Here is a 25,027-nt window from a genome sequence, read left to right as displayed (position 1 = left end):
CACTGAGATACCATTTCACCCCAGTTAGGATGGCTAATATCCAAAAGACTGTGAGTGATAAATGCTGGCGAGGTTGCAGAGAAAAAGGAACTCTCATGCACTGTTGGTGGGACTGCAAAATGGTGCAGCCGCTATGGAAAATGGTATGGAGATTCCTCAAACAATTGCAGATAGATCTACCATATGACCCAGCTATCGCACCGCTGGGAATATACCCAGAGGAATGGAAATCATCAAGTCGAAGGTATACCTGTTCCCCAATGTTCATTGCAGCACTCTTTACAATAGAATAGCCAAGAGTTGGAACCAGCCCAAATGTCCATCATTAGATGAGTGGATACAGAAAATGTGGTATATCTACACAGTGGAATACTACTCAGCTATAAAAAAGAATGAAATACTGCCATTTGTAATGACATGGATGGACCGAGAGAGAATTATACTAAGTGAAACGAATCAGGCACAGAAAGAGAAATATCACATTCTCACTTATTGGTGGGAGCTAAAAACAAATAAATAACTACACAGATAAACTGGGGGGTGGGGGGAAGAAGAGGACACAACAATTACAATTCCTTGAAGTTGTACGGCAAGTGAACAGATGTGAGGTTGTTGGAAGGGAGGGGGGAGAGGAAGGCAGGAGGGAGGTTTCAGTAATGGGCCGCAATAATCAACCACATTTTATATTGACAAAATAAAATAAAATTTTAAAAAATAAAAATAAGAATGTGATTGCACATACATTCATTATTTTTACTTAAAACTCACCTAACATATTTTACAGAGAAATACTTATAGAATCACAATAATTTGACTGGCTGTTTCCCTTCAAGCTTTAATTTTAACTATTTTTGAAAGTTCAGAAAATTTGAAATTATAGTATAATGAACAGCCATATGAGGTATCTTCAAAACGTTCATGGAAAATGCTTATTATGAAACAGCTATGCATGGACTTCAATTTTTTTTTTGCACCAAAATAAACTTGTTATAACATGTCTGAACAGGATCTAGTTTGAGGCGCTAAGAAGGATAAGACATCAGTTTGAAAAAGAGCCACTAACAGAGCAACATGAATTCTACTAAGATTAAAACAGGAACAAACATCAAATTTACAGTGCAGCTTGGGTAGAAGAATGGTGAAATCACTGCTGCTTTATGAAAAGTTTATTAGGACAATGCCCCAAAGAAATCATCAGTTTACAAATAGATAACTCGATTTAAGAAGGGAGAAGACGAAGTTGAAGATAAACTCTGCAGCAGCAGACCATTCACATCAATTTGCAAGGAAAAGAATTTGTCTTGTTCATGCTCTAATTGAAGAGGACCAACAATTAACAGCAGAAACAATAGCCAACACCATAGATATCTCAACCGGTTCAGCATATACAATTCTGACTGAAAAATGACAGCTGAGCAGATTTCTGTTCGATGGGTGCCAGAACTGTAGCACCCAGATCAGCTGCAGGTAACAGCAGAGTTTTCAATGGAAATTTTAAACAAGTGGAATCAAGATCCTGAAATATGTCATGTTGTAACAGGAGATGAAACATGGCTTTGAGGCAGGACAGAATAGGGACATGCCCCAGGGAGGCTGCTCATAAGTATTCAAACTGGGTCAGCCAAAGTTAAGAGAGCGATCAGAAACTTCAGAAACTCAGGGACTCATAACAGGAAGCTGCTGCAACCTCACATCGGCCTATTAAGCCTTAATTACCTTAGATCTTCCTCCACAGCTAAATATTCCTCCCCTTAGTTAAGATAAACACCCCCATTCCAGAACAGCATATAAGCCCTCCCCCTAAAAATCCAGGGTGAGCGGGGGGTGCATTTCTCCCTTGCGGAGAAGCCAGTGTATTTCTTTGGTGTATACTTTCACTTTGTAATAAAACCTTATTACGTTCCATTTCTCTGTCCCTCTCTTCCTTTCCTTTCTCTGGTCTCATGAAAGACTTTTCTTTCATGGATAGACTAAGAACCTGGAACTGCCACCTGGTAAGAACTTTACCAATATGATCCCAAAGACAAAGCAGAATCAAAGCCATGGCTACGAAGAGGTGGAAGTGGTCCAGTCAAAGCAAAATTGTGATATTGTGAAAAATATATATTTGGTCTTCATCTCCATCTCCTGACTCCTTAGAATTTCCAATGAGATAAGAGTCTCTTTGTATGTTAATGATGGCTGTATGTAGCCTCAGGATGGGGGCTGGTCACACTGAAAGTTACTCTCCTGTTCAAACTGGAAATCAATAAAAATTATAGGCTATAAGTAAATACAGAGCAATACATGTCAAAATTTGTCAGATGGGGCCATTGCTGTACTCAGAAAAACAGTTGTCTGGACTGAAAAACAAAGCCACAAGGTTTTATAGCTCCTCCCATTAAGTGATAGAGTTTGTTTATTCAGCCTTTGAACCTGAGCTATGCTGAGACTTGGCTTCGGCCAATAAAATGTGTGGAAGTGACACACCGTGCATTGGCTTCTGAGCCTAACAGTGTCTGGGTTTGCTCTCTTGGAATGTTGCCCCAGCACTGCCACTTAAGCCAATGAGGATGAGAGGCCACATGGAGGAGAACCAAGGGCCCAGCACTAGCTGCCTGACGTGTGAGGCCCTCTCGAATCTTCCAGCCCATCTGACCCACCCACTGAACACAGCCACATCAATGATCCTAAGTGAAATCAGCAGAGGAAACACCCAGCCAACCTGGAAAACTGTAAGAAATAGACTGCTGGCAAATTAAGCCTTCCGTTTTAGATCAGTTTGTTATGCAGCAATAGCAAGCGAACAATAACTTTAATTATGAATCATGGAATTTTGAACTAATCATAAATAAACGAAGCGACCGTAGTGGACGTCTGTTGTTTTGGCTGGCCCAGGAGCCAGTTTCCTTCTTCTAGTCACAGCTCTTCTTTTGGAGGATGTGGGTCTCCAGGAGTTGGGGGACACTCAGGTCTAAGTCAATCAGCATAATTCCGTCCCTCTGGCAAGTGATTGGCTCACGAGTGGGCCAATAACCCAAGTCGGCCCAATCAGGGAATTCCAGCACTTTCATGGACACTTTTCCCCCTCAATCCCCAAACCTGGCTCGCCCGGGAGCAAGAAGGCTGCAGTAGGTCCAGCCCACCCAAGTTCAAGTTCAACGCATGGCGTTCTTTCTCCTCGTCAGCCCTGGGTCCTGTGCACCCCTGAGATTTGGTAGTTCTCAGCTCATGAAGTGTGCTCAGTGTGCATCAATGACTATTATCAATATTATTCTTACTCCCTGGAAAACACTTTGCTGGTTTTCCAGATAACAAGGAGGCACTCTTAGAATTATCCTTGACTTTCTCCTCCTAAGAGACAGACTAAGGCCTGAGACACAGTACTTACTTGATATTCCGAGAGATGAAGGGTCATCACTCCATTTCTGATAGAATAATAATTTCAAGACAAATACCTGCTAGCTCCAAAACGCGGATTTACTGGGGGAAATAATTTTCTTTTCTCTTTCTTTTTCCTTATGAAAAGTATTTTTGCGCATCTATCAAGAAGCCAAATGCTAAGGTGCCCGGTGTCCGTCTGGGCTTCCTCTCTGCAGGGGTCTCCTTTCAGACACGCCATGCCCCCCCACCCCATGACTGGCGGTCCCTCAAGTGCTGCAGCCGCAAGGAGAAGGAAGGTGCCGGGTCCTCCCAGCCCTGCTCAGGGCTGCGGGAGGGGCGTCCAGCGTCCCGGTGGCCGTCTCAGCTGTGACTCCCGCGCCGCCTCTGCACGGCCCGACGGCAGGAGCAGCCAGGAGCAGGAGCGGAAGGGTGAACAGAAGCCTTGCCTCTCAGAGCCACCTGGAAACGAGGGTTTGACTGAAGAAGGTAACTCTGAGGCTAAAGGGAGACCCTTGGACATTACTGCGCGTCCGGGTCCCCAGCCCCGTCCCGCCGAGAACCGTGGCTGCGCGTGCAGAAGCGAGTCCGGGTGGCGCCCACAGAGCCCGACTCCCGAGCTTGCCCGCTGCGGGGAGGGGGCACTAGCCGAGCTCCCTGCTTCCCGCCACACGCGGCCGGAGGGGCGGGCTGATGGCTCAAAGCAGCGCGGCTCCCTCGTTCTTGGCGTTCCCCGCCCGGAGCTCACGGGGGCCTGAGCAGGGCGCCCCCAAGCCTTCCGGTAGCTCCTGAACCGACGGGTAGAACGACTCGAGACAGTGGAATGTGCTGCGTAAAAGCCATTGTGGTCTCTATTATGCAAACGTCTCTGTTGCGAAATTAATCTCATAAATGGCTGGTAAAGGAAAGTGCTGGGTACGTTTCCCAGGTGAGTGGCGCCAGCGGTTGCGGTCGCCACGCCCACCAGGGGGCGCCCGCCAGCTCTCCTGCCGGCGCCGCGGCCGCCCAGGCCCGGGGGTAACCTCCGGGACCCGGTGACCTCGCGTGCCTGGCCAGCGATCCCGGCACCTCCCCGCTTCCAGGGCTTGCCAGGGTCCTAGATGGTGTCAAAGGGGGCTGACCATATGGCTCTTGGCAGAGTCCGGGGCACGGCCGGGCACTGCCCCTGCCGGACCAGAGCAGATGACATGTCATCGCTGAGGGGTGAGGGGAGGGTCCCTGCCACAAACGGAATCGCTGACCCCCAGCGGCGTCTCTATCCTGGCACACTCTGGGCTCTTATCTCAAGTGCCTGGAAAGCACAAGAGCCAAGGACCTGAGACATTTTGTCCCTCATCCGGCGCCTCTCTGCCCTGAGGAGATGTGGCACAGGGGTGGGACAAGAGAGACAAGAGGGACAAGAGAGGGGGCTTCAGGTGGAGGCAGCCTGTAGGGAAGACTCGGGCCCCTAAACCAATCACCCGTGGGCCTCAGGCTGTGCAGCCCAACTCCTCCCCGTGGGGACCCTGGAGAACGTGGCAGGCTGGGGACCCACACCAGAGGCCATCACCATGGGAGCCTACCAAGTACTCAGTCACCTGGGCATGGCGGGCAAGTTAGCCGTGCTCCACAATGACATTCCGTTCTTTGGTTGGCTATAGGTACAGACTCGCAAAAATCAATGAAAACATTTTGTGATGATCAACTGGCTGTAAGGAATTTACAATAAAGAATACCATATATTTTACCATTACTTATAAATTAAATAACACACATCCTTTATATCAGTAAAATTGTAATGTTTTTAATATGTTAAATAAATATTAAATATGTAACTTTTTTCTCAGAGAGCCAGCATACTAACTGGGCACAAGGGAACTTTTGGGTGACAAAAATGATTCCGTATTTTGATTGGAGTGATAGTTTCATGGTGCATACATTTGTTAAAACTCATCGAACTATATACTTAAAATATGACCATTGTATTGTATGTAAATTATAAGTTTCATTTTTAAAAAAACTAAATAAATAACTAAAACAAAACGTTGGGCCAGCCTGTGACTAACTTGGGAGAGCGTGGTGCTGACAACACCAAGTCAAGGGTTAAGATCCCCTTACCAGTCATCTTTTAAAAAAAAATTAAAAAAAGTTGAGGACAATTGAGTGATAAGCTGATGAAGACCTCAACGAATTCCACAGTAGTTGAAAAATACTTTGGGGATCACAGAACAGCTTTTCTGTTTGTTTGTTTTGAACTTCATTTAAGCCCATAGAAAGCAAAAGTCACAAATCTTCCACTAACAACCTGCCAGCCCCATGGCTGACACATCACTGGAACATTGGGTCCTTGGTCCCGGGGCCAACACACCTTTTTTCCGTTGTCCTTTGAAAATATCCAGGAGATCACTTGTCTGTTAAATAATATCTGAGAGTAATAGCTTTTACAATAATTATCAGCTGGGAGTAAAGGAAATGTGTGATTTGCGCTTTTAAAAGCCTCTTTTATCTAAATATTTGACGAATTCCCAGCAGAGAAGCTCTTCAGTCCCCAGCCCTTTTGTGCAGAAGGCAAACAGGACTGACCCCGTTCACTCTGGAAGCACATCTTGGCCACTGTCTGGAAAGGAAAGCCACGTCTGAGCGTTTAAGTAACTAATACGGGGGGGAAATCACATATCTGGATGCTGTCTTACTGAAGCTAAACTTTCAGAGTATCTGGAAACAGCCAGTCAGCCCCTTGAAACTTTTATATTTTCATCCAGATATTTCACAATCACATAACCCTCTGTCATATATGTATATATGTATGGATATGATATATATGTCATTCATATTACATATATATAAAACACATGAGGGTACTTCAAAAAGTTTGTGGAAAAATAGATTAAAAAGATAATATATATCTTTCCACAAACTTTTTGAAGCACCCTGATATATCACATATACAAGCTTCTATATGAAGATAAATGCTTGTGAAAAAAGACGCATTGGTTTTACCTATTATTTTTGTAAATTAAAATCCTACCACTAGTCTTGCAGCACCCTAAGCCAAGTGGCTTGGTGTTTAATATTGGTTAATCTGTCAGCAGTCATTTAGAGTAGCAACTATGTGCATATAATGCCTTCCTGGAAAGATGGGCATTTACTGCTTTGTGTTTCTTTAATAGATCTGGGTAATCTCAGTTCGTTGTTTCCATCGTATTCTTCTTTTTGACCCAGAGAAGGAAGTATATGCTTTGAAATTGTTCACTTTATTGCTATGAATATGAGTCGGCCAGGACTTTTTTGTTTGATATCTCTTTTTTTGGCGGCTGTCTGGTACATAGGGATCTGAGCCCTTGACCTTGGTGTTATAACACCACACTCTAACCACCTGAGCTAACTGGCCAGTTTGTTCAGTAAATCTTTATTGCCAGTTGACCTTTGGATATTCACTCTGAAGTGATCCTATCACAAAGAGAACCTTTCAATTTTTAATTAAGAATAATTTAATTAACAAGTCATATTAATTGTGACTTTTGGTGGTTTAACAATAGCCAATTGTAGTAAATGCACTATTATTTAAGGAATAAGGGGTAAATTTCCCGTGAATCAAGACATTTCAGCACAACCCCAGGAAGAAAGAGATCGGGGTGAACTGCAAGGAAGACATCTGAGCTCCAGAAGTTGCCCTGCTTGGTAGCATCACACAGGAGAGATATGGGCTGTTCAGCACAGAGTTTTGCTGCTCCTTATTGTCCCAAATCATCTCTGGTCACAGTGCCCCATATGCTTCTTGGGCCAGCATAGTCACTTGAGCCCCAAAGAAAGCCCAGACACTTCAGGATGCCACAGCCCATGGACCAGGCCCGTGGCTGTCTGCATGGAGGTGTGCACCTGGAGGGTCCACCATTGTTGCTCAGGAAAACACAATCAGTGCACAGAGACCATGCCTAGAATGTCTAGGAATGACAGTGCAGCTACAGGGCTTGGGAATAAACAGGAACCGTTTCATGGCCCTGGCACTGTTTGCCTACTCATTCCCACTGGAGGCTTCCAGATGGCTGGTGTATTTATTCACAACCCACAGGGTCTCCCTGTGGTCATGTGCTCACCACATTCACCACTTTTGCTGAATCCACATTCTATCCTGGAGGATTTTTATACCCTAGCTATGTGCTGGAGCCAGCTCCCACTGGCTTGCAAGAGTCAGTTGTTGAATTTTCAGAAAGTCCGCAAGCTGGTTCTTAAACATAGCCATTATTAAAAAATCAAATTTCATGAGCTAAATAAAAGTGTATTAAAATACAAAGCTGGAAAAACACTCAAAACATCATTCCTAATTATTTTACTGTTCTTCTCTCATATTTGCTCTTGAGGTTATCTATGTCTGCTGTACCTGTATGGTGGAAATACAATATAATGACGTGATACAGAATGTTACACTTCCCAGCTTAACTCCATGTTCAGTGACCTCTCCTCACTGGTAGCCTGAAATTGGCAATGGTGGGAGTATTTACACCATGGAAAGCAGCAAACACAACAAATCAGAGTGCGTTTTGTTTTGTTTATTCCAAAAGCCTTTGTTCTGCATTTACCCACCCTTCTGGGACTGAGCCAGTTGAATGAAGATGGGGAATGGCAGAAGACACCCCCAGCAGAGTGGATAGTCTGAACAGACACGAGGTAGCAAGAGGTAGCAAAGGGCATAAGCCAGGGCCCGACTGAGCCCTTTGGAGGACCTGAATACTGCCCAGAGGTCAAAGAACATGAGGACAGAAAATCCCCTGGGTAAATGCAGCAGAATGAAGCCCCTCTCCCACCTGTCCCTGCCAGAGGAACAACAAACAAGAAGATCTAGAGAGAAAACTGCTGTGGCTGAGGAAAGGGTGTCCCTAACCCTACTCCCCACCCCCAGCAAAATCCCCCAAACCCTGCTGATCTGTCCACACCTGGAGGAAGCAGATTGAGAAATGAGGCTGAGGAGGTTGCAGGTTACAAGCACAATGGGGCTGTCCTCAAGCAGAAGCCTCCCAGCAGGTGAGGAGGGCTGGCTGTGTCTTCTCTTACCCCCTCACCCCCCACTCACCCACCCATGGAAGCACCATCGCCAGCCAGCACTTTGAGAAAGGTCCCATCGAGTCCTCTGGGCCTCCTAGCGGACCAGTGTTTTCATTTGCTAGGGCTGCAATTACAATGTACCGCAGACAGGGCGGCTTAAACAACAGAACTCAATTTTTTCAGTCCTAGAGGCTCCCAGATCAAGGTGTTGACAGCATTGGTTTCTTCTGAGGCCTCTCTCCCTGGCTTGTAGACGGCCATCTTCTCCCTGTGTCATCGCATGGTCTTCCCTCCATGTGTGTCTGTGTCCTAATCTCTTCTTATAAGGACACCAGTTATAATGGTTCAGGGCCCACCCTCATGACCTCATTTTTACCTAATTACCTCTTTGAAGACCCCATCTCCAAATACAGTCACATTCTGAGGCACTGGGTCTTATTTGCCTCCATATCCTCAAAGCCTAGCCCTTTGACTTTCAATACGGTATTTCTTGAATGAATGAATGAATGAGCATGTCGCTAGAAGGAGAAAAAGAATCTCCTTCTCAGGACTTTTTTTGAAGACAGGTGAGAGTCCTCCTGGTTTTATTTAAGAACAGGTGAGGGCCTTTATTTCCTTTGAGGTTGGCTCTCTTTGGATCAGGCTGGTGAAGGCTAGAACTAGACTTCATCACGGCCCCCAACCATACAGAACCACCATGTGTATCAGGGTCCCCAGGACGAGATCCTAGAAACAAGAGGTTTCCAAAGGCCCAAGGAGCTATACACAGCCTAGAAGAAAAAAAGGTATCAGTGCCAAACTATAGAGAAAAGAATGCAAGGTCAGGATCAATATACTTGATGAAACATGATATGTTGATTGGTATCCAAGCCTATGTGTTGTCATTTATTATTTACTTACACATTATATTTGATGTGGGATAGGGGAGCATTTCTGTATGTTTGACACTTTATGTAGTGGGGGCTCCAAAAGTAAAGGGACCTAGAATGCTCTTAGGATAGCCCTCTGCCTGTTAACTTTCTAGCCAGGGGAAGGAAGTCCTGACAAGGTAATATACCCTTCCCCTCGCCCTCCTGCAGATCTCACAGTGAGAACAAAGTTGTTATCCCAGCAAGTGGCCACAAAAGCTTGAGCAAAGTTGCTTCTGAAGTAAAAGACTCCTCCGTAACTGATTTTAGATGGAAACTCTTTACTGAATGTTTCCTGTTGGGCCCCTTTCACACCAGGTATAGATGTCAGCTGGTCTGTGTGTCAGTATAAAGGTGCTGAGGTTTTTTTCCTAAGAGTGGTTGCGGAACTTGGCCAATTGCTTTGGGAGGGAAAGGAGGAAGTGGGAGTGTTTCAGAAAAAGGCAAACTCCTCCCCCCACCAAAAAAGCATTGTGCATTAGTCCCTTTACGTTGGTTATAACACAATACTTGTAACTGGGTAATTTTTATAAAGAAAACGAAATTTATTGCTTACCATTTCGAGGTTGGGAAGTCCAAAGTCCATCTGGTGGTGGCGACAGTGATCCAGGGGTCTCACATTGCAAGATGGTGGAAGTAGAGAGAGCAGAGAGAAAGACAGACTCTCCTCTTCTTTTAAAGCCCTCAAAGCCATGCCCCTGACCGTTTTTAATCCATTCACTACTGCACGGTCCTACAATCCAATCACCTCTTCAAAGCTCCACCTTTCAATGACCATAACAGGATTTCCCACCCTCTTAACAGTTACAGTAGGGGCTGAGATTCTAATACAGAAAACTTGGGGGACACAATTCAAGCTTCAGTGTGTTTTGGGGAGACATAATTCAATCCACAATACACTGTGTGAGGACTAATTATAGTGTAGGTTAGCAACCATAATAATTCTTGGTCCTGATACTCTGACATCATGCCTAGCTTTAACAGTGACCCTGAAAGGACTCTGAAAAAAATGTCTTTCTGTGTATTGCATGCAATTGCATGTAAAATGGGTTTGCTCTGAGCAAAAAAGCATCAATATCTATTACTTAGAAACAGATGAGAAGGTGAATTGGCAGCTGCTAGACAACAGTCAGGCACAACCCACTCCATTGTGTTTTCTTTCTCCAGATTTTTTTTAATGGGCCAAACTCTCCTTCTGCCTCTTGCGTCTCGTAATTGTTGGTGAGTTTAATTATACCTTTCTGTGACATAACAACGGATCAACTGCAGGATCTGGCTAATAAACCAATATAAAACAACTTACTAAGACATAACCTTTAAGTGTGTGAGGTAACTATGCAATTCGTAGCACAAATAGCTCTGAGGCCCAAGCCCACTGCCAAGCTGGCTGTAGCTTTCTCCAAAAGAATCCCGGCATATGGTACCATAATGGAGCATGAATTTACAGCAACAGAGATGTACGAGGGAGATTAAAGCTTCATCTGTAAGGACATACTGTGTGGCAAAAAACAACAATTATTGTATTTTCTGCTTTGTATTATAATGAGAAATGCAATCCCTTTCGGTAGAGTGTGGGCTCCCTCTGCTGCTGGCAGGAGACACCAGGACTCCAGGTACTCGAGTCTCTGAGGAGCCCCAAGCAGAGAAGGTGGCCTGTCCTGGGAAGAGAAAGACAGCTGAATGTTGAAGAGGGATCGACTTGTTCTGCAAGCTCTGCCCCTGTGGGATTCTGGGACTATCTGTGCTGTTGCTGCTGCAACAAGAAACAAGAAATAGGAATAGAAAAACACAAAGAAACCATAAGAGATACTGTCTGGTTCACCTGTTTTTATACTGAGATACATCACAGAAGTGATGCTGAAATGCATCCCGCCCAGAGTGGCTTCTCTTTCTTTCCTTCCTTCCTTCTTTCCTTCCTTCCCTCCTTCTTTCTTTTTCTCCCACACAGCCACTGCAGAAACTCCATGGGCTCTGTCTCAGAATGCTGCCAACAATGTTGCTAGTTCTCTGGGTTCTGCCTTGTCTGTGGACTTCCAGCAGCTGCCGCGTGTGGTGCCAGAGGGACCACTTCACCCAGAAGGCTTATCGCCTTCCCCACTCCAGTAGGCGATGGTTCTCAATACACCTGGCAGCGCCCCACTCCCAGCCTCCCACCACTGGTTCCACTTCAACAGCTACTTGTCCACAGCAACAGGACATTTCAATGTAACCATCCTGAGAGCAGAAATATCTTAATGCCACAACTTTGATGTGTCTAGTTTGGCCAAATCAAATAATAAACTTCTAAATGCCAGCTGTTTCTATTCCCGAGATATGGGTGAGAGATCATAAATTCCAACCCCTGAAAAGGGACTGTGACTTGGGGAGGGGGTAAGGCTCAGGGGGTGTGGATTAGACACTATAGTCTTTGAAACTCGGACCAACCACACTTGGTCCTCTCAGAGAGAACCATCACCAATTATCCTCAGTCAGTCAATTTTGCTTAATTATCAGTTAAGCAAAACATCCGGCCCATTCTCTGATTATCTTGTTCTTTGCATGATCAGTATCTCAAATTCTCCCATTTCTCTCTTAAATTTCTAATAGCCATACTTTCAATTAATCAATAGAGACACCATGTATGTACAAGGGTACTTCAAAAATAGAATTAAAAGATAACACAAATCTTTCCATGAGCTTTTCAAAGACGCCTTGTGTGTGTGTGTGTGTGTGTGTGTGTGTGTGTGCGTGTGCGTGTGCATGTGCGTGCGTGTGTGTGACTTCCTGATGATACTAGCATTATTTTACTGGGTATACATCAGATACCCAGTGAGAGGGGAGCAGGGATACTTGCTAGTTCTCTGGGTGATAGATGCTGATATGTGATCACCTATTTTCACCTGTAGCCTGCATGGAAAAGTATTTAATCACATTTCTGATAGTGTTCTTGGCGATACATATATATATTTAATTTCATATATATATTAATTTCAACACTCATAGCATTTGTTCATTTGATTATGAAGCCACCACAGTCATCCAGATGAGAGAAGGTGGTGGCTTGGCCAAGGCATGTAGTGGAGGAGGAGGTGGGGAGGCGTTAGGTCCCAGAGAGATTCTGAAGAGACAACAGGATATTCAGGTGAGTTACATATGGGGTGAGACAGAAAGAGAGGAGTCAAGGTGACTCCAAGATCTTTGGTGTGCGGTTATGGACTGCCTGTTTTTTGGGAGGAGCGAGAGATCAGAAATGTTGCTGATAGATTAAAGTTATCACAATGACCTCTAAAGGAGCTGTTTCAGAAAATCTAGATTGGAGTGGGTTCAACAAAAAATGAGAGGTGAAGAAGTGGAGACAGCAAATATAAATGACTCTTTTTCAGAGCTTTGATATAAAGGTGGGCAGAAAATAGGGCAGTAGGAGGAGGGGCTTGTATCATCAAGAGAGGTTTTTGTTTTGTTCATTTTTAAAAAATTATTTATTATTAGCATGTTCATTCTTACAGATCGTGATATCTCTTTATGCCCTTTGCCCGACCTATCACTTCCCAAACCCCCTCCCCCTCTCTCCCCATCTCTAGTATCTTAGGTTTGTTCTCTCTTTCTGAAAGTTCAACGTATTGTTGTGGTCTTTTCTTTCTTTCTTTCCTTCCCTCCTTCCTTCTTCCTCTCTCCCTCCCTTCCTAGCAGCCAGTTGTGAGTGAGAACATGCGGTATTTCTGTTTCTTCGTCTGGCTTATTTCACTTAACATAATTTTCTCCAGACTCATCCACATTGCTGCAAATGGCAGAATTTCATTCTTTTTTATGGCTGAGTAGTATTCCATTGTGTATATATACCACATTCTATTTATCCAGTGGTCTGCTGATGGACACTTAGGTTGGTTCCCTATTTTGGCTATTGTAAATAGACTATACATAAAATTTACCATCTCAACCATTTCTAAATGTACAGTTCAGTAGTATTAAGCACATTTACATTGTTGTGCAGCCAACCTCCAGAACTCTTTTCATCTTGGAAAACTTAAATTCTCTACTCAGTAAACAACTCCTCATTCCCTTCTCCCCACCAGCCCCTGGCAACCACTGCTCTACTTTCTGTCTCTACAAATTTGACTGCTCTAGCATGATAGTCTTCTGGGGCTACCATAACAAATTACCAAAGGCTGGGTGGCTTAAACAACAGAAATTTATTTTCTGGTAGTTCTGGAGGCTAGAAGTTCAAGAGCAAGGTATTGGCAGGTTTGGTTTCATCTGAGCCTTTTCTCCTTGGCTTGCAGTTGGCCATCGTCCCAGTCTGTCATCACGTGGCCTTTTCTCTATGTGCCCACATCCCTGGTGTCTCCTCCTCTTCTTATATGGACACCAGTCACACTGGATTAGAGCCCCACTCTTATGACTTCGTTTAACTTTAATTACCTCTTTAAAGGCCCTATCTACATATACAGTCACATTGGGAGTTAGGTCTTCCACATATGATTTTGGGGGGGACACAATTCAGTCCATAACATCTAGGTACCTCCGGTAAGTGAAATCATGCAGTATTTGCCCTTTTGTGACTGGCTTATTTCACTTAGCATGTCTTCAAGGTTCATCCGGATTGTAACATGTGTCAGAATCTCCTTCCTTTTTAAGGCTGAATATATTCCATTGTGTGCACATACCACATTTTCTTTATCCATTCATCCATTGGTGGACACTTGGGTTGCTTCCACCTTTTGGCTATTGTGAATAATGCTACTATGAACATCGGTGTACAAATAGTTATTCAAGGCCCTGATTTCAATTATTTTGGGTATACAGTAGTCCCACCCTTATCTTCAGGGGATATGTTCCAAGACCCCCAGTGGATAACTGAAACCATGGATAGTACTAAATCTTATATACAGTCATATGCTGTACAATGACATTTCAGTCAAGGATAGATTACATTTACAAAGGTAGGCAGGGGATATGTTCCAAGACCCCAGTGGATAACTGAAACCATGGATAGCACTAAATCCTATATACAGTCATATGCTGTACAATGACATTTCAGTCAAGGATAGATTACATTTACAAAGGTGGTCCCATAATATTGGAATGGCTATACCATATCACCTAGGTGTGCAGTAGGCTATAGCATCTAGGTTTGTGTAAGTACACTCTGTGATATTTGCATGACAACAAAATTGCTTAACAACCCATTTCTCAGAATGTATCCCTGACATTAACCAATGCATGACTGCACCATGTCTTTTCCTATATATACATAACTATGAAGAAGTTTAATTTGTAAATTAGGCACAGTAAGAGATTAACAACAATAACAACTAATAAAATGGAATGATTATAACAATATCTTGTAGTAAAAGTTACGCGAATATGGTCTCTCTCTGTCAAAATATCTTGTAGGTACTATTTTCGGACCTCAGTTGACTGTAAGTAACTGAAACCATGGAAAGTGAAACATTGGACAAGGGAAAACTACTGTATACCTAGAAGCGGAATTTCCAGGTCCGTGGTAATTATAGTTTAATTTTTTGAGGAACCATCATACTGTTTTCCATAATAGCTTCACCATTTTATATTCCCACCAACAACAGTGCACAAGCTTTCAATTTCCCCACACCCTAATCAACACTTGTTGTTTTCTGGGATTTTTTGTTGTGGCTGTTTCTTTGATAGCCATTCTAATGAGTGGGAGGTGTTATCTTATTGTAGTTCTGATTTGCACTCCCCTAATGGTTAGTGATATTGAGCATCTTTTCATGTCCTTGTTGGCCATTTGTGTATCTTTTTTAGGGAAGTGTCTATTCAAGTCCTCTGCCCATTTTTGAATCAGGTTGTTCTTTCTGTGTTGAGTGGTAGAGGTTCTTTTTATATTCTAGGTATCAATCTCTTATCTTATATACGATTTCCAAATATTTTTTTCCTATTCCATAGGTTGACTTTCATTCTGTTCATTGTGTCCTATGATGAACAGAAGTTTTTGATTTTGATGAAATCCAATTCATCTATTTTTTCTTTTGATGCCTGTGCTTTTGGTATCATATCTAAAAAATCACTGCCAAACCCAATGTCATAAAGCTTTCCCCTATGTTTTCTTCCAAGAGTTTTATAGTTTTAGCTCTTATGTTTAGATCTTTGATCCATTTTTAGTTAATTTTGTATATGTGTAAGGTTAGGATAGGCTTTAGGTTGTTGCTATTTTTAAAGAAGGAAGATATTATAGAATGTCTCTGGGCTGACAGAAATGATCTAGTAGAGAAAAACACTGATATGCAGGAGAAAGAGGGATATTGTAGAAGCAAAGTCCTTGAGTACGCGAGAGAGCCTGGATGTGCTGTTTGACAAAGACTCCCACCTTGACCAAACTTCAGTCAGGCTCCTCTGAGTATTCTTTTCAACTAGTTCGCAACCTTGACCCTGTTCTGTCTTTGGCCTTCCTAACCCAGTCTTAGCCAAGAATCTTGCTAAGTCATCCCCTTACTCTTGGTTTCTGATGAAGTTTCTCATCCCCCACAGTTGATGTCTAAGCTCTAGGCCAGCAAGAATCTTGTTAGGCCAGTTTAGCAAAATTCCCCTACCCATGATGTCTCCTCATAATAATTACATATCTACTGCCCCCTTACCCTGTTCTTTGGCTTTAAATCCCCATTTGTCTTTGTCGTATTGGGGGTTGAGCCTGATTTTGCAATAGTTTTAAGTAAAATCTTCCTTACTGTTCTAATGAGTGTGAGAATAATTTTTTCTTTAACATGTTTAAGTGAGAGGTTGGTCTTAGTAGGAGTAGGAACAGTTCATCCATTGATCCAACAACTGGCTACTGCAGAATCTAGGGGGGAAAAGAAAAAAAGAAGCAGTTTGAGATTCTAATAGAATATAGAAGATGTGTGGCCAATGGAACAGCAATAAAAAAGTCTCATTAATTGAGACAAAGAATGTTATTTTAACGAAATAGAAAATATGCAGTTACTATAAACTATTACAAGGTAAACAAGAGGACAAAACTGTTGTAAAAACAAAAAGAAATCTATAGAAGCACAACTCTATGGTAAGAATTTTAAACACTTCTTTAGTTTTTGGTAAATCTAGTGTATTTTAAAAGGGTAAGGGTGAAGGTGTTTAAAACAGATATAAATAGCACCATGTTGAGATAATAAGTACATGTCAAACTTGCCCACAACCAATGAAGACTACGTCTTCTTTTCCAATCCTTTAGAACATTTGTAAAAATTAATCACAAATAATGAGATTTTAAAAACTCAGGATTTTATTCAAGCCCACATTATCTGACTCCAATGCCATTTTTTTAATTCAAGAAATAAAATTATTTTTCTCTCTCTTTTTTGTTTTTTTATTTGTTTTTGTCAACTTTTTTTTTTAGTTAAAAAATTTTTTTAATTCAACTCGAAATTTTACCAACAATCTTCTGATACTTGAACAAATATTTCCAGCTTTCTATTTCCAGGCACAGGGTAGGACTGCACTTTCCCACCCCCTTTGATGTTAGGCATAGTCAGATGATTTGCTCGGGCCAATGATATGTGAAGAGAGGAGATAGTTATCACTTCTGGGTGGAAACTTACAGGGACAATGTGCAATTCACTAGGTTATCACTGGCTTGGCAACTGGCAGACTTGAGATGGCAGCTGCTCTGTTAGCCTGGGTCTCAGAGTGAAAAGACATGGAACACATCCCCCCACCAACCTGGGTGGGCAGGCAGAATGAACAAGAAACAAACCTTTGTTTGTTTGTTTGTTTTACTGACCGGTAACGGGATCGCAACCCTCGGTGTCGCACCCGTACCGGGGACGGCAATGGGATCGCAACCCTCGGTGTTGCGCCCGCACCGCGCTCAGCCAGTGAGCGGGAACCGGTCTCCACATGGGATCCGAACCCTCAGCCCGGCACACTCTCCAGTGCGCCACCGGGCCTGCCCGAAACAAACCTTTGTTTTAAGCCACTATGATTTTGAGCTTTTTGTTACTACAGCACAGCCTAATCCATCCTGATGGATTCGGGTCTCCTAAATAACTTCTAAATTAGGGAGATCAGAACTGAACTTTGAAGGCTAGAAAATGAGTGCTTTTTTCAAGACAATGGATTGACCACTCCGTTTTTCTCCTCTCCCCACAAAAATGATGGCAAAGGACTGAAAGGGGAATAAGTCTACAACAGTAAAGAGAATAGATGCCCATCAGTGGCAAAGCTTTAAAAAAATTCTGAGACTCTGTAAAGCTGATGGAGAAGTGATAGACAACACAGCCCAAAGGAGGTGCTGATCTGCCCTACAGAATTCCAGAGAGCCACATGACAGGGGACACAAATAAGACTGGCCAAAACACCGGAGTTACTTGAAAACTCTATCCTAAACAGTCTAGTCCTCATCCCGTCCCCTTGTTCAGAATGCAGAGCCATGGAACAGCAGCTCCACAGATGAAATAGCAGTGAGTTCCTCCATGAAGAAATTTAATAACTAAAGAAGAAGAGCAGGAGGAGGAGAAGGAAGAATAAAGGGGGAGAGGAGGAAGAAAGGAGGGAGGGGAGGCAGGGAGGGGAGGCATGCCTGTTAGTTTCTAGAGCTGCCATAAAAAAGTACCACGAACTGGGTGGATTAGAACAGAAATTTATTGTCTCGCAGTTCTGCAGGCTGACGTCTGATATCAAGATGTCGGCAGGGCCAACCTCCCACTGAAACCTATGGGGTAAGGGTCCTTCCCTGCCTCTCCCTAGCTTTGGGTGGTTTGCTGGCTGTCTTTGGCATTCCTTGGCTTACAGATCCACCACTCCAATCCTCTGTCTTCGCATGGTCATCTTCCCTCTGCATGTCTGACTCCAAGTCCAAATTTCCCCTGTTTATAAGGACACCAGTCATACTGAATTAAGACCTTCCCTGATGACTTCCTCCTAACCCGATTACCTCTGTAAAGAACCTGTCTCCAAAGAAGGTCACATTCTGAGAGACTGGGGGCTGGAAATTCAACATTTCTTTACTGGAGGGGAGGTGACACAATTCAACCCATAACAGCATGTAAACATATCTCAGCCTTTCAGCTGGCTTCTTGCTAGTCAATAAGCTTAACCATATACATAGAGCTCCTTTTCAAATCTGACTTGCTTTATCTTTAAAAATGAACAAGCTAATCAGCGATCACCAGATATCTAAAGAGAGCCTGTAATATGTGTGGGAGGCTGTAATAATCACATTTTCTAGTTTCTGCATTTTACACTCTGACCTCTTGGGGTCTTGCTGACTCTAGAGGGACTGCCCCTGCCAGGGCAAGCAAAATCCTAGCATAGTAAAAGACTCACCTGGGAGCACACATTTCAGATACAGACCAACAAATCCAGAGGCCATACCCCCAACCAAATCCATTACCGGGCTCTCACAAGGTTCTTACACTCCCTGTCACTATTTCTCTGACCTAATCACCCCAAGGCTAGGTACCAGACAACAAGGGGCGGCCCCTATACCCCAGAGCCCAATAAAATTATTTAAACTACCCAATCTGCCTCACCTGTTACTTCCTACACAAACCACAATAAAGGCTTTTATCCACTCCTCTCCCTCTCCCCCTCTACCTTGTGACCGGCCCTGGTGCTTCCCCATGTGGCCTCCCTGCATGGTGTGCCATGCCTCCTGTGTCTAGAGATGTGTAAATATAAACTTTCTCCTTCATGATAGTCATTTCCATGTTTGCATGTCTTACCACACCTGATTAAGACAAGTCCTGAATATCCTGCAACACAGACCAAGATAAGCAGGGGAAAAAAAAAAAAAAACTCAAAAGAAAAAGAAGTCAAGAAATGGAAGAGAATTTTAAAATTTTTTCTATTTTTATTATAAGAAATTATTGAAGTCGAAGTCAAGAAAAAGATACTATGTAAATGGCAAAATAAGACATCAAAAAAGCTTTCATAAAATAAAAACATGATGACTTAAATAATTCAGTAGAAGAGTCAGAAGATAAAACAGAAGAAATTTTCCAGAAAGTAGGACAAAAAGACAAAGAGATAGAAAACATGAAAGAAAAGAGACACAGATATATCCAGGAGGTACAGTTTACAGGTATTTCAGATAGAGAAAGATAAAAATCAGAGAGAAGGAAAGAATCAAGTGAACTTTTTGATTTTTGCATCAAAATCTCCCAAAGGTTAAAGATAGAAGTTTCCAGATTGAGAGGATCTACGAAGCAAACAGCACAAAGACTTTTAAAAGCCTCACATCTTTGCAAAATTTCAGAATACTGGGAAAAAAAGGAAAGATCCTAAAAGTTTTCGGAAAGAAAGAAAAACACTGCTCATGAAAGAACAAGAATGAGATTTTGTATCACCAATACCAAATGCTAGAAGACAGGTGAGATATACCTTCATATTTCAAACCGAATGACCACTAAACACAATTGAATGATGGACTGACAAGAAAACAAACAAACAGTTGTAGTGAAGGTTATATGAACAACTGGAAAAATAAATGTGGGTTATATATCAATTAGATGCCAGTATTTTATCTATATTAATTTACTGGGTGCAATAAGTGTATTATAGTTATGTATAAGAATGAATGTCTTTGTTCTTAGGATATATACTTTGGAGTGAATTGATATGGTATCTGCAACTTTCAAATAATTCAGAAAGATTGTGTGTGTGCGTACGTGTGTACACATGTACACACACACACACGTGTGTAGACAGAAAGAGTTAACTCAGTGTGAAAGAATCTTAATGACTATGAATCTATGTGAAGGATATATAGGTGTTCTTTGCACTATTCCTTCCATTTTTTTATAGATTTGATATTTTTCAAAATGGTACGTGTGTACACATGTACACACACACACACGTGTGTAGACAGAAAGAGTTAACTCAATGTGAAAGAATCTTAATGACTATGAATCTATGTGAAGGGTATATAGGTGTTCTTTGCACTATTCCTTCCATTTTTTTATAGATTTGATATTTTTCAAAATGAAAAGTAAGGAATTTGAACAAATTACCAATACATAACAAAGCTGGAAAGGAAAATAAGAAATAATTTATATTTTTATTAATTTTTAATTTTAAATAATTCTGAGAGAAGAAAAGTAATACAGAAATCTATAACCAGCTAAACAATTAGTCAGGTGAAAGGGTTGATTAAATATTCAGACATACTAAAATACAGAAAATTTAACTACCACACACTTTTTCTTATAAAATTACTTGAAAATGTGCTTCAGCAAAATGAGGGATTAAACCACAAGAGAACATAAGGAATCCAAGAAACAGAGGATATAACCCAAGATAGCAGTGAAGGGAAATCCAGAATGACAGGTATACAACAGGCCTAGTGATAAACCTGTCAAGATTAAAGAGGGAGGATGAAATCCTTTATAAGAGAGATCTCTATTAATAGAAGTGGAGCCTGCCAGATTACATCATATGAAGAGTTTAGAAAAGAAATGTTCGATTTTCTTTGATAAAGAAAACCAAAGGCAAACAGAAACTCCAGGAAGAGTAAACAGTTGTACGAGAAAAGAAATAGTATAATACACTATTTGGCATGGTGTTGAACAATATTTAAAAGTCAGAGCTGATAGATTATGACCACAAAATAGGTCACTACAAAAAAATGTACTAAACACAAAGAAAGGCAGTAATGCAGGAAATGAGGAACAAAAAGCATTCAGACAAACAGAAAACAAAATTATAAAATAGCAAAAGTAAGTGCTAAATAAAAAACACAATCCAACTATATGCTTTTTACATGACTCATTTTAGATCTAAGGTCATAGATAGGTTGACAGTAAAAGGATGGAAAAGGTATTCCATGCAAATAGTAACCAAAAGGGAGCAAGATTGGCTATTCTAATATCAGTCCATATAGACTTTAAGTTAAAAAAAAACTGTTACAAGAGACAAGGACATTATATAAAAAGGGCCAATTCACAAAGAAAATATAACAATTATAAACATATATGCACAAAACATCAGTGCTCCTATGTATTTGAAGCACATATTGACAGAATTGAAGGGAGGAATAGACAGCTCTACAACAATAGTAGGAGGCTTTAATACCTCACTATCAGGAATGAATAGAACAACCAGACAGAAATCATCAAGGCAGGGGCCAACCCCATGGCTCACTCACAGTGGCGCTCCTGCCGCAGGTTCGGATCCTATATAGGGATGGCCGGTGTGCTCACTGGCTGAGTGCGGTGCGGGTGACACCAAGCCAAGGGTTGCGATTCCCTTACCGGTCACAAAAAAAAAAAAAAATCATCAAGGCAGGAGGGCTTGAACAACACTATAGACCAACTGGACCTAACAGACATATATGGTCATGCACCATGTAAAAATGTTTCTGTCAATGAGGGACCACATATACAACAGTGGTATAGCCAAGGAGTGAAAGGCTACAACATATAGCCTAGGTGTGGGGCAGGCTGTACCATCTAGGTTTGTGTAAGTACACTCTACATTGTTCATACAATGACAAAATCACCTAATGACACATTTCTCAGAATATATCCCCATTATTAAGTGACATATGACTGTCTAGAACACTCCATCCAACAATCAGAGACACACTTTTCACAAATGTATATAAAACATTCTCAAGAAGAGACCATAGGTCCCAAAAATGTTTTATAAGATTAAAATCATGCAAAGTATCTTTTCTTTTTTATTTTTTCCTTTTTTGTCTTTTTTACTGACCAGTAACAGGATCGCAACCCTTGGTGTCGCGCCTGTACCAGGGACCGGCAACGGGATTGCAACCCTTGGTGTTGCGCCCGCACCGCGCTCAGCCAGTGAGTGGGAACCGGTCTCCACATGGGATCCGAACCCTCGGCAGGAGTGCCGCCGCACTCCCAATCGGCGCACTCTCCAGTGCGCCACCGGGCCGGCCCCAAAGTATCTTTTCTGATCACAATAAAATGAAACTAGAAATCAACAGTAGAAGGAAAACTGGAAAGTTCACAAACACATACTCTTAAATTAAATAAAATACTCTTTTTTTTCCCCCCTTTTCGTCTTTTTTTTTTCGTGTCTGGCAACGGATCACAACCCTCAGTGTCGCGCCCGTACCGGACCAGGACCAGCAACGGGATCGCAACCCTCAGTGTTGCACCCGCACCTCGCTCAGCCAGTGAGCGGGAACCAGTCTGCATGTGTGATCCGAACCCTCGGCGGGAGCACCACCGCACTCCCAAGCGGCGCACTGTAGCAGTGCGCCACCGGGCCGGCCCTAAATAAAATAATCTTAACCAGTGGGTCAAATAATCAGAAGGAAAATTAGACAATATCTTCAGACAAATAAAAATGAGCCAACTGGCTGGCCCTATATGCTCTTACATGTAGAAAACTCTAAAGATCCCACCAAAAAACTGTCAGCACTAATAAACAAAAATCAGCAAAGTAACAGGATACAAAGTGAATACCAAAAATCAGTTGCATTTCTATATATACTAACAATGTACAATATGAAAAGAAAATTAAGAAAACAACTTCATTCCCAATAGCATCAAAAAGAATAAAATATTTTTAAAAAAAATAAAATATTTAGGAATAACCAAGGAGGTGAAAGACTTGTATAACAAAAACTACAAAACATTGCTGAAAGAAACTAAAGAAGACACATATAAATGGAAAGACATCCTCACTCATGGATAATAAAATACTCTTAACCAGTGGGTCAAAGAATCAGAAGGAAAATTAGACAATATCTTCAGACAAATAAAAATGAGCCAACTGGCTGGCCCTATATGCTCTTACATGTAGAAAACTCTAAAGATCCCACCAAAAAACTGTCAGCACTAATAAACAAAAATCAGCAAAGTAACAGGATACAAAGTGAATACCAAAAATCAGTTGCATTTCTATATATACTAACAATGTACAATATGAAAAGAAAATTAAGAAAACAACTTCATTCCCAATAGCATCAAAAAGAATAAAATATTTTTAAAAAAAATAAAATATTTAGGAATAACCAAGGAGGTGAAAGACTTGTATAACAAAAACTACAAAACATTGCTGAAAGAAACTAAAGAAGACACATATAAATGGAAAGACATCCTCACTCATGGATTAGAAGACTTAATATTCTTAAGCTGTCAATAGTACCAAAAGTGATCTACAGATTTAATGCAATCCCTATCAAAATCCCAATGATGTTTTCTGCAAAAATAGAAAACCCACCCTACAATTCATGTGGAATCTCAAGGGACCCTGAATAGCAAAAACAATTTGAAAGAGAACAAAGCTGGAGGATTCACACTTCCTAATTTCAAAACTTATTAAAAAACTGTAGTAATCAAAACAGTGTGGCATGGGCATAAAGACAGACACATGGACCATAGAATAGAATAGAGAGCCCAGAAATAAACCCTCACATACATGGACAAATAATTTTTGACAAGGGTGCCAAGACCATTCAATGGGGAAAGGACAGTCTTTTCAACAAATGGTGCTGGGAAAACTGGGTATTCCCATGAGAAAATGAAGTTGTACCCTTACCTAACACCATATACAAAAATTAATTCAAAAGGGACAAAAGACTTAAAATATAAGAGAATGGATAAACAAGATGTGTTATATACATTCACTAGAATACATTTAGCCTTAAAAAGGAAGGAGATCCTGACACATGGATGTACTTTGAAGACACGCTAAGTGAAATAAGTCAGTTACAAAAAACAAATACTGTTTGATTCCACTGACATGAAGTGCCTAGGATAGACAAACTCACAGAAACAGAAAGTAAAATGGTGGTTGCCAGGGTATGGGCATGGGGGGAATGGTGAGTTTCCTTTACGACCACAAAAAAGTTCTAGAAATAGATGGTGCTGACAGTTGCAAAACAACGTGAATGTATTTATTGCCCCTGAACTGCACACTTAAAAATGGTAAAAATAGTAAATTCTGTTATGTATATTTTGCGACAATTAAACACACAAACGGATAACCTGCATGGGTTACATGGTTAGGGAGCTGAGAACCCCCCCAACCCCCCTACTCCAAAGGCAGGAGCGCAAGTGTGTGTACTGCCAGGGAGTTCACACCTCCAGGACTGTCCATCCCAGCATCCTCCCAGGAACGTCCTCTTGTGTGAGGAGGCAACTGGGAAGTGTGGGGGTGGGGGTGGGGGTGGGGGTGGGGTGCACTGCGGTTAGTTTACCCCACACCCTTGCTCTAACTTGGCTACCTAATGGCCTGGTGACCTTCCTCGAGTCTCTTTGACTTTCTCCTACTTCCACCTCCCACACTCCCTTAACCCATTTTAAGTGTACAATTTAATGTTGTTTTTTTTTTAAAGCACACTTAAGAGCCGTGCAACCATCGCCGCAGTCCACTTTTAGAACATTTCCATTACCCGACTTAGCCTTTCATAGCTCCTGGTTCATCATCTATAAATGGCGATAATATGAACCTAACACATTATAGGTCACCAACAAATGATACCCATAATTAGTATACTCGGTGATGCCATAATTTGAGGTTATTATCTGCTCCAAGACACGGCCCAGTCGTCGCGCACCCGGCATCGCGCACGCAGAAGCTTACACTGCGGGTGGGGAGGTGGGTCCCGAAGGCCCAGCGGGGCGCTTCTGAGCACGGCCCCGCCCCACCGCCCACCCAACACCAGAACAGCCACGCCCGCAGCCTGCGATCGGGGGATCGGGCCTCTCCCCGGCGCCCTGGCGGCGGCTGCGGGCGGGATTGGTGACGCCTGGGCGCTGCGGGCGCCTGCGCAGTGGTGAGGGCCGCGCTCGTGGAGAGGGGCTGCAGGA

The 25,027-nt window shown here is 42.3% G+C and overlaps 1 protein-coding gene across 1 annotated transcript in view; it reads left to right on the top strand.

The window, feature by feature from the left end:
- The first annotated feature begins 24,024 nt into the window (after positions 1 to 24,024).
- PDCD5 (programmed cell death 5) overlaps positions 24,025 to 25,027 on the top strand; it is a 6,964-nt gene continuing 5,961 nt past the window's right edge. The window contains exon 1 of the mRNA XM_008572749.1: positions 24,025 to 24,036. Within this exon, the coding sequence (XP_008570971.1) occupies positions 24,025 to 24,036 (12 nt within the window). The remainder of the gene's footprint in view (positions 24,037 to 25,027) is intronic.

The sequence above is a fragment of the Galeopterus variegatus genome, unplaced genomic scaffold (genome assembly GCF_000696425.1).
Source record: "Galeopterus variegatus unplaced genomic scaffold, G_variegatus-3.0.2 Scaffold829, whole genome shotgun sequence".
Lineage (NCBI taxonomy): Eukaryota > Metazoa > Chordata > Mammalia > Dermoptera > Cynocephalidae > Galeopterus > Galeopterus variegatus.
Note: the sequence above shows the minus strand (reverse complement) of the source record. Positions and strands in the feature narration are given on the sequence as shown.